At 38.1% G+C, this 17865-nt stretch overlaps 2 protein-coding genes across 3 annotated transcripts; one reads left to right on the top strand and one right to left on the bottom strand.

Moving 5' to 3' along the window:
• Positions 1–9318: 9318 nt before the first annotated feature.
• LOC122410960 (protein crossbronx homolog) lies at positions 9319–11498 on the bottom strand. 2 transcript variants are annotated; one of them, XM_043419466.1, is made up of 7 exons: positions 11126–11498; positions 10804–11007; positions 10641–10705; positions 10445–10545; positions 10165–10352; positions 9807–9975; positions 9319–9724 (listed from the first exon to the last, which is right to left on the bottom strand). In XM_043419466.1, the coding sequence occupies exons 1-7, from the start codon at positions 11167–11169 to the stop codon at positions 9641–9643; spliced, it is 855 nt and encodes a 284-aa protein (XP_043275401.1). In that variant the 5' UTR covers positions 11170–11498; the 3' UTR covers positions 9319–9640. The 2 variants fall into 2 exon arrangements, with proteins under 2 accessions (XP_043275401.1, XP_043275402.1); XM_043419467.1 differs by having other exon boundaries at positions 10804–10988; positions 11126–11493.
• A 348-nt stretch (positions 11499–11846) lies between these two features.
• On the top strand, positions 11847–17026 carry Wdfy2 (WD repeat and FYVE domain containing 2). The gene is made up of 7 exons (XM_043420693.1): positions 11847–12125; positions 12388–12529; positions 13086–13318; positions 13403–13642; positions 13935–14073; positions 14309–14508; positions 14728–17026. Exons 1-7 carry the CDS (start codon positions 11965–11967, stop codon positions 14864–14866), a joined length of 1254 nt encoding a protein of 417 aa, XP_043276628.1. The 5' UTR covers positions 11847–11964; the 3' UTR covers positions 14867–17026.
• Positions 17027–17865: the final 839 nt, after the last annotated feature.

Raw genomic sequence — 17865 nt, 5'->3', positions numbered from 1 at the left:
TCTGGCGGTGCCGCGTCGAGGAGCGCAGAGCCGATACACACTCGCCGAAGACGCACACGTAACCCTTCGGCCCGCTTCCTCCCGTTTTTCTCTTCCGCCCTCCTCCGGCTCTCATATTTCGTATCAACTCGATTCTTCTCTCTCCGTCAGGACCACGCCGATCGTCGCAGAGTCAACATTCGAACGGGAGTTCCCGGCGACGTTAACTCGCGTTAATGCAATTCGAACGTCTCGAAGAATCTTCGAGGCGATGACGCCTCTGGAGCACCCTCGACGCGACGATCTCGGAGGAAAACTCAATCCAGCCTCTGACAATGTTTCCAATTACTTGCCCGGGCGAGGCTTCCTCTTTTGTCCGATAAATTATGAGCCGTCGATCAATCGACGGCCCAGGGAATGTGACACGAACGTAATTGCGATGTAATCGAATCCGAGTGCTGCGGTCACTTCCAGTCTGCGCGTTCGTTTGTTTATCCGCGAACACTCGTCGCGAAAACCTGTTCGAACGATCCTGTGGTTTGAGGCATTTCAATAGGATCGCTCTGCTGTCACAGTTTAGCGGCAGCCTGCTTCCCGCACCAGGACCTTTTGCCCGGGAAGCGAGTAACTGTGCGCGAGTCAAAATCCCTCTCGGCCGATCTCCCATGCTTGCCCTGGAATTTTCCTTTCTTCTGGCTCGCTGCGAGTGCGAAGTTGAAACTGACGAAACGGTTCGAAAATCGTTTGGGATTGATCGAAAACTGACAGGATTTCTGGAGAGTCAGAGGGAACTGAGATCCGCTCATTTTTATACAAATCGGCTTTTTTCGCTCATTCGGTAAAAGCATAAAACGAAGGAAAAATGCCGACCCTACGGGTCCACACGAAATTTGACATTGACATTTAAGTATGAAATTTTGGTAGATCGCATGATATTTGAACGAAAATAAATGACCTGGCATAAAAAACTTTTGCTTTTGTATTCAGGAGAACGTTTGAACGACATTTTTTAAAATCACTTCAATGTTTATTTTATAATAAAACCATGACACCGAAGTTTGCAACGTCCCTGTCCAACGAAACGATCTGAAAGAACTCCTCAACAATTCCAGTAATTATCTAATTCTGTTACCTGACCAATTCGCAATTCGTAGTTTTCCATTCTTCATCAACGATTCGTGAAATAAAAAATAGGTGAATTGCAAATATTATTTTCGTCAATTATTCGTTGCAACTTCAACGTTGCAAACTTCAGCATCGTACAAAACCACACAAATATAAATGCATGCTATTTTTATTAATTTCAACTGTCAAATTAGCTCGCAAACTTGCGACCCTGTCCGTGTTCTCTGCTTTATACAAAACACCTGATTGTTATTTACCACTCGAGTGCCATCTGGAGACCAGTGTCAATGCAAGAACCCCACTTTTATCCCGGGTTATTTTTGAATGTACAAAAATGAATTAAATTTCTTATGAAAACATGAAAATACAAAGCAAACTTTTTTCTTCGTTTTTGTGCATAATTAACCGGAAAATCATGAAATGAGCTTTAAGACGAACAGCAAAATTTGTCACTTTCGTGAGATGAATTTTACCACCCGTGAGTTTGTGAGCACGCAAATTACACGGTAGTCAGTATCGAGTACATTACGAGGTGAGTAAAGTGTTGAGCGACGAGTACACAAACGCGCATCAGTTCTCCGCCTCGAAGAAAAAGATGCTCATTTTATTCATCGAGGTTTAAAAGCTTCGTTTTTAATAAGCGCACACGCGCCTCGGACTCCGCCTAAATGCGACGAGTATTCATAATCGTTCTCCTTTCGGGCGTTCTCCTTGTTCACTCACTTCACGTACGGCCATTACGTGGCCATTGAGCCGCGCTCCTTCTCCCTTTTTCTTGCTCTCTCTCTCTTCGGGCTCATTTTCTTTATTTTCTAAACAAGTAGCTTTTCTTATTTGCATTTTTGTCACCTCTTCGCACACTCGCCTCTTCTCCATGCGTGGCGGACGCCGCAAAACGCACGAAATTCGTTTCCCACCGCGACCTCACCGAGGATACAGTTATCACCGAGCCCCATTAGCACGTAAATTCACCCGGGGCTCATTTCACACCAACTGTACATTTTGGAAGGTGACTCGTCACGAGTTTTCTGTTCGTAGGACAAATGTGCTCAGCAGAAACGTATTTCCAAAGCGTTTTATTCTGCTCCCGATTTCACCGGTTTTTCAACTCTTTATTTTCAATTTAAACGCGACAGCGTTCTCGAATTTTATTCAGACTTGCAAGTTTCAAGTTTTCTTCGATTGCGAGTCAGGAAGACGCTTCTTAGATCGAAAGGTATTAAAAATATTAACGTTTTCCTGCACCGATGCGTCCTGAGTGGAAAAGCTGCGTTTACGTCAATGAAATTGTGTCCGCTAGCATCTAACGCTGTTGAATCTTTTTTCTCAGCGTGTATTCGGAAGCTTTTCGATTGTTACAATATTCGTTAAATGTTGACCCAGCAAGAACCGGAGATTTTGAGGTCAGAGACTCTGGGGATCGCAAATTTGTTCGGTTTCTCAGGGATTTCAGGAAATTTGAGAAAAAAATTATTCCATTCTTCCGACGTACAGTTTTGTTAGGATGCACAAGTTTTTCTGCAAAAAAAGCTCACGTTTTCTAACGATTATTGGCGAAATGAAGAACCGGCGGAGTCCGATGAGGCTCGGTCAGCCGACGTGCGTGAGCTGCGCGGCTGTCGGATAAACATTATCGTTTTTTTGTCGCTCGCGAGTACCGTTTTTTCCGCGATTTCGAAGAGAAACGTGACCACCGAGTAAAAACGGTCAGATCAGTTCGGGCGCTGAGAGGAGCCGCGAACCCGCCCAATCCCAATTCCGGACGCGCAGAAACCCGTCGCAGGAGTTGCGAGCGTTGTCAACGCTCGCGAAATCCTCACGCCCACGCCGATTTCGGTTATGAAGAATGACGTCGATCTCGATTTGCCCACTCAAACTCGAATAAGAGAGCGACGAAAAACCTTCGCTCTTTGAAACGATTCAAAAAGTCTCAGGAAGCACTGGGCAGCGACGTCGATCAATTTCGATGTTGCAGGCTCAACTGAAGAAAAAAAAGAATTTTTTTCGACAATTTTTCCGATTTTATAGAAAAAAATTGACCAGAATTTTCAGACTGAAGAGCCAAGTCGATGCGGAATCATTCGACGCTGCAAATGCTTACGAAACTTCCTGTAGCCTCGACTGACCTTCGCGTTGTCAAAAAAAAAAAAAAAAAAAAACTCGAAAAAGCATCGACGCAAACATGAGAATGAGCAGCTTAACAGAGCTCATTTTTCCTCCTCGTCTGTACAAAATTTTTGATAAATTGGCTCCGTGAAATGTTTAGCATTTAAATGATTTTAAAATCCTTCGACGTTTGACTTTCTCGCTCTCGAGTGTCAGAGACAAAAGTGAATTTTTTAGGCTCCATCAAGATCGCCCGAATTTCGATACGGATCTGGGCCGATGCACATTCGAGTGCGAGCCGAAATTTAATATTTAAATGACAGTTTCGATTTCGTTATGCTAATCGAAGTCATTGTCATCGTTCCATATATTTATAGACGCGTGTACATTTCATTTCGTATTATGCGAGGGTTGAGAAAAAATGTGCCCGCGCGCGCAGGCATCGTAACGGCGAAAATGGTCTCGTAAACTTCTCGGCTCTTCCAGCGAACGAGACAGCTCCGAGTTGTTGGATTAATCGCGAGCCGTTCTACCGCGTATCGAAACCGAGGCGTGGCTGCTCGAGTTTTGTTTATTTTTTATCACGCACCTGTAATGACTTCCTTACAGGCAGAACCGTTAAAAAATAGTTATTGTGGTACAAAACATTTTTTGGGATGTTGAAAAGCAGAAAAAGATCGATAACAATCTCAAGCCTTGACCTTCTTCTCAGGCTCAGAATCTTTCTCTCCTTTCGTCGAGACTTCTTTGACTTTTTTCCCCTTTTCTTTCTTCCCACCAGACTTTGCAGACCTTTCTGCGGTGTTCTGCAAAATGGAGGTAAAACGAAAGAAAAATGCCGCGGCGACGAGCAACTTTTTACGACACTTCATATCTCGATTTGTTTTCAATAATTTTATGTAAAATATTAAACAACAAATGAACCAACTTTTCGCCCGTGCCTCTCCGATTTACGGCGAGATTTTTTAGTCGCGCTCTTCTCCGGATGACTTTTCGCCCATGCGTCTCTCTCCTCCAACCAGATTCGTTGGTATTCGTTCGCTATCAATTGGTTCATGCACGGTCTGCACTCCCTGGTCAAACGCCAAGTTCATCATTGCGTCTGAGCAGCTCGTTCGAGTCCAAATTATTCGAATGAATTTAACGAATTTAATCTCGTTGCAAAAATTATTTCAGCATTCCGCGATGCTCGACGAAAATGTCAATTGTCTTTCTCGAACCAATTTTCCTCAAGCATTACTTTTTACTCGAGCCTCGTGAACCCACGAAACGCTATTTAGCATTCACCCTTCTCTTCGTTACGAAAAAACGAAGAAAATGATATACAATTAAAGCTTGTTAGCGTGCGCGAGGAGCATTTAATGCCACAGAAAAGATTTGCTTCGAAAAATCGTGCGATCGAAGGCTAACCCGATTGAGAATTAATCGCAGAGCCTTTACGCGAGTTACGGTAAAATTTTTCACATTACACATTTGTAAATTTGCATTTTTTCAAGTTACAGATTTTTATTTACAATGTGAAAGCCCCGCGAGAAGCAAAGCGTTACATTTTAAAATAATCATTCGAGCGTACCTTTCGTACGAGGGAATAAAAATATGTTTCGTTCGAGCATAATCGGAGGAAATAATGTTGTCGGCATGTTTCACAGGAACCGCCGGCGTCCAATGTTTGGTCGAGCCGTTTCCTTTGTCACTCGGCATGTCGTTATAGGTTAAAATGTCACTCGCGATCGGGGATCGATTCAATAAAATATTTATTCGAATAAGTCAAAAAAAACAACGTATTATCAAAAATGAATGATAATCTTTCAAAAATAAAATATATCGCGAGAAATATCGAAGCACAAAGTCAACGAATGGCAAACGCAAAACGACTCTCGATACGACAAGAAGGCTGGTGGAAAGAAAAAAAAAAAAAACAAGAAAAAAGGAAGAGACACGTGTAACGCGCTCGACGTTAGACGAGAAAGTAGTTTTATATAGTTTTAGGTCTCCCCGAAGTGACGTGTCACAACAAACCAATAATCAATCACGTTCTGTATCGACTCGCGTGAATCTCTCTACTCACGATCTCCAAATGCCCTTGGTGTCTATTGTGCCAACGGAAATCCCATGGATATAAATATTTAATGCGACACTCTAAGAAGAACAAACGCTAATTATGAATTTTCGAAGAAAACGTCACCCGAACCTCGTTGAGGTTTTTTTATTTTTTAACGAAACGAAATAATTGAAAATTATGCATGAATGTAATTTTTATTTAAAAATGATATCAACTATTTCGAGTAGAAATATCGTTAGAGATAAGTTCGCGACCTTTTAATACTTGAGCTTCTTTTTCCTTATGTTCAGATTAAACGGAGAGTTACGTTCGAAAGCGAAGAAAAATGGCGTTAATGACACAATACCATGGAGCAGTCGAGCACTTCTGTTTGTAAATCTTCTTATAAAGTGAAGTGTAGAAAAAAATCAGTTATTTTCAGACACTTTAGGAGCGTCGTTGCTGAGAAAAATCGATAACAATTCGGCCCAAATAACATGTTGTAATCTTGTGGAAGTCAAAACACATTCGGTGATATCTCCGTTAAAAATGATGCTAAAAATATGAAATTTTTTGGGCAACATGAGCAAGGCCTGCTGAATAATGTCAATTTTTTTCAGATTTATTAGGAGATTTGCTGAGATTATATTAATAATAATCTGTTTCCCGTGCAGTTTTTTGAGGCTAGGATCGTCACCGTTCGTGTTTTCGACTGAGCTTTCACCAGTTTTTCGTCTTCTTTTCCCCAACTCTTCTTTAAAGTGTATGCAACATTGACTAACTGTAAACTGGCCTAACTTTTGAAAGGTACAGGTCATAACGTTTGGGTAAAAAAAAATGACTGTACAGCCTCAACTTCCTTAAAGAATAATAATTCAAATGTAGTAAAACTGTGAAAAAATATAAAACGAGAGTACGAAAAAATGTAGAGTGGAAATTCATCATCACAAACACAATTAGCCAATTTTGCAAAACATTGTTATTCGAATTAGGATGATTAGTTGTCCATATTAGTGCGTGTGTTTGGTATAATACTTATTTATTTTCGACGAAATCGCTGATATTATTACGTACGGTTTTGTAAGGTTGAAAAATATCTCCTGAGCTTGGTAATTGAATAAAACGTCTCGGATACCATAGTCTCGGCGAGCCTCGGGCCAGTAGACGACAGGGCTGTCAATGTACCGAAGTTACCGAATGTCAAATTACCGAAATGGTTTCTTCAATTTTTCTCAAATTTTCGAAATAATTAGTTCTTAATTTATCCAGCTTTGTTCTTCTTTTTTCCTCTATGGCTCTTCAACATTCTAGAAAATGTGCCATCGAATGTCGAGCTTTACTACGCGACAAGATATCGAAGATCGCCTAAAATACAGGTAAGACATTTGTGTCAACAAGGCAAAGATAACGTCGATCAAGAAGTTCTTACTTCGTTTCAAAGAGTGTTTCTCCCAGCAAAAATTTAAATTCGTGTGGTAAACAGGCAAGACGCATTTCTAACGAACAAGTGGTTTGAACCGCTAAAAAATGTTTGCACAAATATGAATTCGATAGCGTATCACCTTAGTATATTCGACGCCAACTGCGACGTTTGTTGGTCTATAAAAGCTGCTATATGATTCGATTATTTCTCGTCAGTAACGTTGTGCAGATTCATTTCGAGTGGCTCGAAGATAAGTTCGGATCGAAATAATTTTATTGATAATAAATTAGTTTGAACGATTTATACAAAATACATTCTCTAAATTCTTTATCAATTGTCATATAAACCGAGGCTGTTGAGAGACGCGTCGAGTCTGTCGATCGTCCTCGGTGGCCCCGTTTTGGAACTTAGGTGATGCATTCGAACCTCAATCATCAAAGTATATACGAAGAAAAAGCGTGGGAACTTCAAAGCTCTTGGGAAATTTTATATAAAAGTATATCGCTGATATTTTTTCGATATTATTTTTTTATGCGGATATACGTGTCTTGGAATGCAAACGTGACTTTAGATAAAATATACGTAGATAGATCGAAATGTGATATCCGCTGTAGGCAAAGATACGTCTCTCGTAACTCGTGTTCTGAACCTGAACACTCCACTTTTCAGCATCGTCGAGTTTATTTGACGGTATCGTGATGATCCTCAAAATGATGTTTGGAGCACTGCTTGTCTGTGCAGTAGTTCAGGTAAATATGTGCAATTAATCTTCCATTTATCTTTTCCGTCAATTTTAAAATTATCATTACACTTTCTCAAGAACTAAGTGACTCGGTCGAATAAAGATAGAAATGTTCATAATATATGGTAAATCTTTCAAAGTGTGATACCAAAGCTAATGAAGTCAGTCGAATAAAATTGGAAAAAGTCATGTCAAGATGTCGATTTTTATTATTATTCTTTCTATTAACAAATTACAACATTATCAATTGTTATTGACGTAATTATTATAATTGTATTCCAATAATTATTCTCCGTGTTGGTGCGAGACTTGTAAGCCTTATTTGGTTTTTCTGTACGTTATCGTTTAAAACTTTTATTTCTGTTGTTTTCTACCGTTCGCCCCTTCCATTACGCGGTCACCTTCGTACACAGCTGCGCCGCGCTTCGGCCTGAAGCACGAAGTTTGTTTTCTTTTCACCGTCGTTCGAGGGCAATGAGAACGAACGTGGTTCAAAAGATAAAAGATATTTCTGTATCTTTCGTACGAAATTTTAGCAATTAAAATAAAACACAGCTTTAACAGCATTGGCAATTCAATTTATACAATTATTTGTATACATGTACTTACTAAGTTTTACGAAACTGTCCACGGGTAAAATTATTGCTCGACCGCACGTATTCGATTACGATATCGATCTTGACAATAGTATTGAGCCAATGGTGTTTAGTGCAACCCCTCGTGGGAGCTCCTTTCTTTCCGGGAATTAATACGATCCTCTCCTTTCCACACGAAAATCAAACGTATATGTACTGTGTATACGTATTTCGTATTTTATAATTACCCTTAATAACCCATCGGCCCAATAGATCGCGGCAAACTTCAATCTGTCGGATCTATCCGAAGGATCGCAATTATTATTTATTAGTTGTAACTAACGTTTACACGCTGCAACCTCATAATTACGAGCTATACGTATAGAAAGGAAAGCACCACACTGAGATCCAAATTTCTCGGGAGATATACGATTTTATTTCACTTCTTTTTCGCTCTACTCCTTTGCCTCCCTTTCAAGTACTTTTCATCGTGATAAAATCGATAAGGTTATGATTTACGGGGAATTTAGTCGACGAAAAGCAGTACAAAAATTATCTTAAACCTGAAAAATTGCGATCGGAACGTGTGCACGTTTGTTTCCAATTTTTCGTAGTTACACGAAAATTATAATAATAGTGTTTTCTCGACGTCGCAGCGACTGCTCATGTACAAATTCTTAAAATTGACTACGATGCTCTGTATCCCATTCCCAGCGGAATTATAATTATCACACAATTACAATAGAAATACCTGTTTTTTTCGTCAGCTACAAAAGGATTTTATTTCACACTCCAGCGACATCTCGAGTATCATTTGTGTTAGACAGGTACTGCTTGAAAATTTTTAATCAACTGACACAGAGATTGGCACTCGTGAGAGTCGGTATTGCAGACTTTTAAATCTCTTGACGCTATAAATATCTTCATTTCCGACCGCAAATAGATCGGTTACCATACGAGTGCATGCGAGTATAAAATTGTCGACAAAGTATCGGTCGAGGCTGGGTAGAATAGCCCCCCTTTGAATGTAACGGAAACAACGGAATAATAAACGGAAACAACGCGTAATTTGCGGTCCGAGACCGGGGACTCGGTTTCCTCTTGAAGTGTTTTTAGGTAATTGAGAATGCTTCAATGTGACATAGGCTTTTCAAAAAGTAAACTAAAAATGCCGCAAAGAAAATGAAAATCGACGATGATACAATCGGAACACTCGTCAATATAAAAAGGAACTGTGCGCGTATGACAAATATCAAATTATTTAAAAGGTAACAAATTAAAGATCGATAAGATTAAAATAATAAGAGCAGCTCACTACACAAGAAACTGCATTGTAAAAAAAAGTCCAAAAAATGGTTTATTGGAACTTTGATACGTTCGAATATACACTTACGACAACCATTAATGGTTCAATCTCAACGATTTTCAGTGGCAAAAACTACCATGATTATTACTATGATTTTTGTTCGACATTTTGTTTTCTTTTCGACTCATTTTTTACTATATAAAAATATTTGTGTTTGTTTCGTTCGATGTGACTGCGCAACAGTGTGGAAAACAGTCGACACTCGAAAGTAAAAACGCTATTATTCGAATGCGAATTACAGCCAAGTGCAAGATTTTGTTCTTAGGCTCCGAGTGACCAAACGTTATCTGGCTTCTGGTTTGGAAAAAGGCTGAAGGGATCCTGGTTGAACCCATGAGAATCCTGCCTTTTTCTTCTCTTCCGAAGTCTGTGAAAATGTGTTCAAATTAGTTTTTTACTTTGAATTATCCATGTTTTGTGATCTCAATAAATATTTTTTCATCCTTTACCTCAGGCTCATAAATTTTTTGTCGGACTGGCTCGTGAATCTCACTGTTGTATGGACTAAAAGTTATGTAATGTGGATCTTCTGTTAGAGGTGGATTGTAAACCTGGCTTAAACTTTCTTTCACACACTTTTTAGCTCTTTCTCGAAATCCATCCATATTATTTTCGTATCTAAAATTTTTAATTATCTACTTACAAAAATGTCATTAAGCAGGGGAAAATAATAATCTATTTTGCTGAATTTAAAACTCAGTCCGCTTAATCAAATGGTTTTCTAATATATTTCAATCTCCATTTGTAACAAAATGAATAAATTAATGGTTCATTTGAAAATCTCTTTTTAATCATTGGTGTACTCACAGCGTGGAAGCTTCTTCGTTGATTCCTGGCATTTTTGGATCAATTTTTGTTAATACTTTTGTTATATATTGTATAAGTTGCCAAATTCTATTGGTTTTTTTCCATTCCGGAAAACCCCAAGTGCTCAACAATTCTCCAGTTTCCGGATGAATCAGGGGATGGAATACGTTACTTTGGAACACAACTTTCTGAAAATTGCAACAATTTTATACTTTCCTCTTCAGTGCTGCCCAGCTCGATGAAAATAGTTGAAACTATTTAACATTTAATATCGAATTACCGGACATCCCCCATCTGGGAAATTCTGAGGCAACGTTATGGTAAATCTGAAGACTCCGCCTTGGTAAATTCCCTGACGAATGAATTGCACTCCGAACCATACTGGAAATCAAATTGGCGTCAAAAAGCCACCAATCAAATTGGTGGCAAAAAGAATTTAATATTAAGACTTGAATGACTGCCAACACCGGACTTACAAGAAGAATTTTGAGCCGAAGGAATAACATAAATGCCTTTTAGGTCACGAGTTCTCAATATATTGCTGAAATAATTGGGAACAATTGAATAAAATAAAATAATTACAGAGACAAAATAATAAAACAATATTGTTGTTTTGATTTTTGTATTTATTTTACTTACTATTCAGACAGTATATTATACTCTTGTAGAAAAACGATATATTCTTTGGTGTTCTGTGGCACGTTTGGCCTGTCGATCATTTTAATTGACATACTTAATTGAGAATCGCCGTTCGAGCTCGCAGGTAAAAGTTTTCTAAAAGAGCCCTGTCTTTTGAGGCCATCCTCAGCTAAGTCAGTTTCGACCTTGATGAAAAGATACGGTCTTCGTAAAATCCCAACAGTTCTTATCAGATTATCTTATCTTATTTGATTCCGAATTAAAATCAAATGTAAATCGCCTTCTTACTTCTTTGACATGTATATTTATTCAATGTTTATACCTTGGAAGTTGAAGTCGTGCCTCTGGAAGACATGTCATTGACATTTATTGACTAGTAGAGTTTTTTCAGGGCACAATGCGCAAGTTGATTCTTTAATATACTCCGACAGCTGCAATTTTCCCGATGACAGTTCTGGACTACCGTGTTTTTGTATCGTACCACTCCCGAAATAACAACACACACGCGAATGGTGTACAAACACTATGTCACTGTCGCTCTGTATGGGGCCGATCACTGATCGAATCACTGAAATATGAAGTGGGAACAATTTGAGTGTGTGAACGGTGTGAACTATTACGCCCTGCTATACAACAACAAAATATATACGCGCGTATAATGTATAAACAGAACAATCAGTCAGATGTGATTTGAGTTATGAAATTGCTAAACTGACCGACGGAGTATTTCTTCTTGATATTTTTTTTAAGGTGGTATTGATGGAACTGCTGCGCAAAGAGGCAAAGACGCAAACAGCAACGTATTTGAACACATACCGAATATACATTTTACTTTCAATTACAAGTTGAGCATGAAAATTATTTTATTGAAATAAATATTTGAGCAACAGAAGTTTAACATGATGTGTAACATGACACCAAATAAATATTGTAGTAATTTAAAAGAAACAGGTGTGCCAATTTCTGTCGTTAGTTCCAACTTTTCCCGTTGGCGCTTTTCACCTCCGCCAAAAAATAATCAGTATGTATCGGAGCTATATAAAATTAACTTGTTCTCCAGAACCGGAGGAAACAGAACGAACACATCGAAGTCCGACAACTGTCAAATGACAATAGAGAACACAATTACGAAGAAAGGATCGTTGAGCCTGAAACGTTGTAATGGCAGCGGAAATAAAACCTGCACCGGGTGTAAATAATGACAAATTCAGTACAAGCCGTAAGCCGATACTTTTGTCGAAATTTGAGGGCTGCCACGACGATGTCAACGCGGCGATAATAATCCCACGGGAAGACGGAGTTATAAGTGTCTGCGATGACAGGTAAGTTCAATTTTCCCCTTTTTTTATTTCAATCGCAATATATTAAAAAGCCACTCCCATTACAAAGCACATTAGTTTCATGGAATTACTTTTCAAAACAAAACTATTGTTATTGTGAAGCTTTTCCCTCGATATTTCGTGTTTTATAACTTCAATGACGTTTAATAATACGACGTCATGGATAATGATGAATTGTTGGATCAACATTTCTGGTTTTGCTCTGAACAATGGAATTTCGCATTTTTCGTTCTCTCTTTTACAGAACTGTCAGAGTATGGCTGAAAAGAGAATCCGGCCAATATTGGCCCAGCATCTGCCAATATATGCCGGCAGGTGCCACAGCAATGCATTATTATGTCGAATCAAGGCAGCTATTTGTCGGACTTGAAAATGGGAGCATAAATGTAAGATTTTCCATATACCTACTTCGTTGATTCGTATTACTACAAATTTGTAATAAGATTTTGATCGATTTTCAGAAACAATCTGTTCTTTCGTCCTGAATAGAATTTTCTCTTACCCATTTGAGTTTATTTTTTAGTTTATAAATTCGGGATGAACCATGTGAAATTATAGATTCGTAGAAAAGAAATGACTTTATACAGTGAGCCGTGTATAATTTTCATTCTTTAGTCAATTGTGCAATCGTGTATAATTTCTTTGTCGATAGGACAATTAAGACGATAAATTAATGTGATTGTTGCAATGAATCATGAACAAACAATGCTTTTTCAGTATGATAAGGTATGGTAAATCCATCATAGAATTTAAGGCTTACAAAAGTCCCCGAATATTGACAAAAACAGCCATTGAATGAGAAAGATTTGTTCTGTATGCCGCTTGAAAATGATGTTTATGCAGCTCTTATCAATTGTTCATTCTTCGTAGTTTATCGTTTATGAAGTTCACAAGGATGATTAATCTTTGGTTAATGAATTCTAATTAACTTTGGTTTGACAGGAATTTCTACTGGAACAAGATTACAATCGTATGACAGCGATGCGAGAATATCCGGCTCATCAGGCACGTGTGTCGGGTGTAATATACGCTCCCTGTTACGAATGGGTTCTTAGCATTGGTCGTGATCAACAATTTCAGCTCCATTGTACAGAGACAGGTCGCAAACTCGGTTCTTACGGTAAAGCGAGCAATCGTTATGGCTATTTGGACAGCGTTTGGTACACGGCTCTGCAGTATCCTTTTTCTTCAAGTTATAATTCCATTAAATTTCATTTGTTTCGAAAATAATACGCTATAAACGAACTTGACTTTCAAAGATTTGACGAGCAATCAAAACACGCTTTCATCGGTGATTTCGGCGGGGAAATAACGATGCTCAAAGTCGAAGCTGCGAAGATCGCTTTAGTCACGTTACTCTCAGCTCACACCGGAAGCATAAGGACTTTGGCCTGGGACACAGAGAAACAACTCTTGTTTTCAGGAAGCTTTGATCAAAACATTCGAGTTTGGGACATCGGTGGTCGCGAAGGTGTTGCTTATGAGCTTCATGGACACCGGTGAGCTTTTTTTCTCCAAACAATACAAAAAGTGGTGAACAAGTACGGAAACCTTAAACATAATAGTTACAAGAGTAACAATGAACAATTGTTGACTATCGGAGCAGCGAATCGACGTTGTATATCCGCGAATTTTCTTTCTACGATGAATTTAGTAGCATCTGAAAACTTGGAAATTTGTTTTTTTTTCACGTAAAATTATCGAATTCGAAAAAAATCTTCAACAGTTGTCATAATAGTCCTGGTTCATTCTGTGATTAAGAATCATTAAAAAAAACTCTCAAAATTGCAGGAATAAAGTGACAGCACTTTGTTACGCGAGTGCCGAACGAGTTCTGCTGTCCGGTGGCGAGGACGGGGTCATAGTCTGCTGGAACATGGCCGCTCCTAGGCGAGAAGCTGCGGTCTGGGATGATTCCGATACTTGTCAAGTGAGACAACTTATTTACGCTAGTAAAAAAAACTAGTCAACTGCTAACAAATTAGTCAAATGTGATGACTTTTTTCTTACTACTCTAGAAATTTCGTACAATTTAACTCGCCTTTCGAAGTCGACCGAACATTCATTGATACAGCAAATAAAAAGCTTTTAAAAAGCTAGAGATGATTAAGGGATTGATACAAGATCAATTTCATTAACAATATGGATTTTGTCGTATTTTCTAGACTTGTGGACGACCATTTTTCTGGAACATGAGAGCCATGATGGATCAGCGTCAAATGGGACTTAGGCAACATCACTGTCGTCATTGCGGCCGAGCTTTATGTGGTCGTTGCACGACGCAGCGGTTACCTATACCATCAATGGGCTTCGAATTTGAAGTTCGTGTTTGCGATCAGTGTCACATTCAACTTAAAGCCAGCGAGTGAGTTTCCATTGAATCTTATTTATCCAGCAATTCGTATTTTATTTGGAATTTCAATATTTTTCTACCAACGAATCGTTCTAGATATTTTAACACACATGCGACTTAAAGCATTGAATTTTGAGGCTTAAAAACACGCATTTACAATAGAATTACGTAAGTTTATTGCAGGCTATAAAAAAAACAAAGAATTTCATGCTTTTCTCGTTTTCTCAACAGACAAGCACCGCTGGCATCATTCCACGATGCAAAGCACAGTGTAAGTGCGATGGATCTGGACGTATCGCAACGAAAATTATTGACAGTGGGCCAGGACAGAGTCATTAAGATTTGGGACATTACAGCTCTTCTCCAATAAATAAGAATATAAATCGCTATATTTTGTGATGGAGAATACACAAAATTGTAAGAACCGAGTTGAAGGAAACGAGTACGAACCAGAACCAACGACAAATCAAATACAACGCTAAATGGGAAGATACAAAACGAAGATATAAAAATTACGTAAAAATCGAGAGTAACTTAAACAAGCCACATCTGGCTTTGAGCCTATGCGCGTGCGATCGCGAATAAATCGGATCGCAGGCTAATTATTCGCTTGGTAACATCCTAAAACTACATTCTGTGAGAAAGTATTCGCTGATATAAAGCGACGAAGCGATAAACGAAAATTGCAAAAGTACGATTGTAGTAGCTAGCAAAATTCAGGTAGTTTATCGCAGAATCGAATTCTCTACAGACTGTTCCTCATTCATTGGGTATTATGCCATAAGTGTATATTTGTAAATGGTGTTATCGTCAAGGGATATATGAACTCTACACATATTTTCTTCGTACCCGGATTAAAAAAAAAAAAAAAATAGAAAAAAGCGCAGCTCCCTCGTTTTTCAAACAACATTCGTGTGATTGGAGTATTTTTTTAGACTTTGAAACGACAAAACTTGAACGTGAAAACTGGGTCAGAACAACATGAACGAATAAGAAAACAGTCGATGGAAGATATTTTATTTCGTTGTCAAATCAGGCTCTGACTGCCGAACAACAATTACCAACGATTCCTACTTTGCTAAAGTAATTATGTATCTCCACTGTATATACATAGCGTAATCCTCGATGGATTACTCCAAAGTTTGTACTGCTTGAAGAAACAACAAAAAAAGACGCGAAAATTTGAAAATTCTTCGGTTTTTGTATTTAGATACCGAACGAATTAGAATCGAAGCGATTCTTCTTGAGTCCATTTTTCATCGTAATTCCAAAGGATCTTATTCCCGTACGTGTACTCGATATTAAAATTGTTATTACCACTGCGGTTTTCCGTCGCGATTCAATGGCTAGTTATTTCGAAATTTTTTCATCGTTCAAATAATTTTTCGCCCTGAAGACTGCTCGTGTCCGAAGTTTCATGACGTCACGAGTTGTTTTCATTGTTTTGAGAAATAACGATAATTCTTTTCGATAACAATAGTGGTGTCGTGTCGACAAAAAACATTTTTGACTCTCCCCAAACTTGAACGAAATAACAGAAATATCATTGGAAAATTGCAATTTTTACTAAATTACACGAAAATCCATTAATCGTAATTCATTCGTGCACCGATTGATGCAAGTTATTCATTCTTTATGTCAGTCATTCCAAAGATCTGCAAACCAAAATTTCATCATTTATCTTGCTAACATTAAAAAAAAGAAAACTAAAAAAGCTTTTCTCACTTTTAGGCGCTGTCACTTTGTCGAATGTTCGTAATTTCTTAAAAAATAAATTCAAAAACATAAGAACGTCAAGTCGTCGCTTAGATTTGGAGAAATCATCAATTGGTGCGTGATTCCGAGGCCGAAATCTATTGGGTTTTCATCGTTGTATGTCAAAAACGTGTGGAAAAAATGAAAAATAACAAAACGTGGCTCGCGAGTGAGATTCGAAAGTAAAATAATTACATTATACCGTTTGCGGAATGCTGGCTGAATGTCAACAAATATTAAAAAATGGGGTGCTCTCAGAATCGATGAATTGACGAATAAAAATCGAAAAATGTGGATTATGATCAAACCATGATTCGTTGAACGATTATTCTTTATTCAATTGGTCAACACATTTTTCGTAATTGATAGTGACAACGCGCGCTTCCATATAGAAATAAATATTTCCGTAAGTACGAGAATATGAAAAAAAAATTTTAAATATACAAAAACATGAATATAAAAATTAACAAAGCTTCACTGTAACAAAATATTATACGAGAGTGAATGAACGCGAGTGTTTATTTTATTGCGATGTTTATTACAATAGTATAATAATGAACTTTCGCAACGCTTAATTAATCATTCGGTTTTCATCCGATTTATTCATTCACTCATTGTACGACGAAATGATAAATTTGCCGAATAAGCATTAATGTATTTGTTTATTATCGTGTACGAAGTCTGGACAACGAGCTCTGTACTCGTTAATCGTAAACTAAGCAGTCAGTCATGTATAAAAACTGATCAAAATATATATACAGCACGTTATCACTTACAACGTTGTTTTCATGCGTTACACTCTCACCATGCATCATTCAAAATGTTATCCTTTATTCTTGGTTTATTCAAATTTTCGTTTAATTTAATAATGAAATTTCGTTGGAACAAGAAAATTTATTAGTCCTCCGTAGATTTTTCGTTGACCTAACCTCAATCCATGTTTTCCGGTGGAAAGTTGTAAGGCTGAACATATTTTTGATAAAAAATGTCGATTTTTTTTTATTTTCACTCACAGAGTCAAAGTTCGTTGGAAAAAATTGAATTTCCGGTTCTTACAGCCCAAATTTATGAGAATTGAGAATTTTTCGGTTATAGCACCATGTTGAATGAACAATAAAATCAGGAATAAAATATAAATTTCGTCGATTCGGCACAGAAACACTTGTACGTGTGTGAAATATGTAGGTAAATATGTCTACAGAAAGTGGTGTATTTTTGAGCACGAGAGATCGATGACTTTCGTGTAGCCCGCGTGGAGAAGAAAAATACGTGACCTTTTTGGGTCAACTACAGGACGGTCAGTGTCGTGTCGTTGGTTGTGTCTACAGATCAACTGAGTAATTGACACAAATCTACCGATCCAGTTTACCGTGACGATCGAACGCGAGCAGAAAAACCTCTCAGTGGAATTTCTTACCGTGGCGGAAATGAAGCAGACGATGCAATTGTCGATGGACAAGAACATTCGTATAGAGAACGAGAAACGCCAAAACAGGTTTGTTAGAGACAACAAAATGAAACTCTTCAAAAATCGATCCACGAGGAACGAAAAGTAAGATTTTGTTCAAATCTCTTCACCTTAAAAAAGGGACCATAAATAAATTACAAATTTCA

The sequence above is a fragment of the Venturia canescens genome, chromosome 5 (assembly GCF_019457755.1).
Source record: "Venturia canescens isolate UGA chromosome 5, ASM1945775v1, whole genome shotgun sequence".
In the NCBI taxonomy this organism is placed as follows: domain Eukaryota; kingdom Metazoa; phylum Arthropoda; class Insecta; order Hymenoptera; family Ichneumonidae; genus Venturia; species Venturia canescens.
Note: the sequence above shows the minus strand (reverse complement) of the source record. Positions and strands in the feature narration are given on the sequence as shown.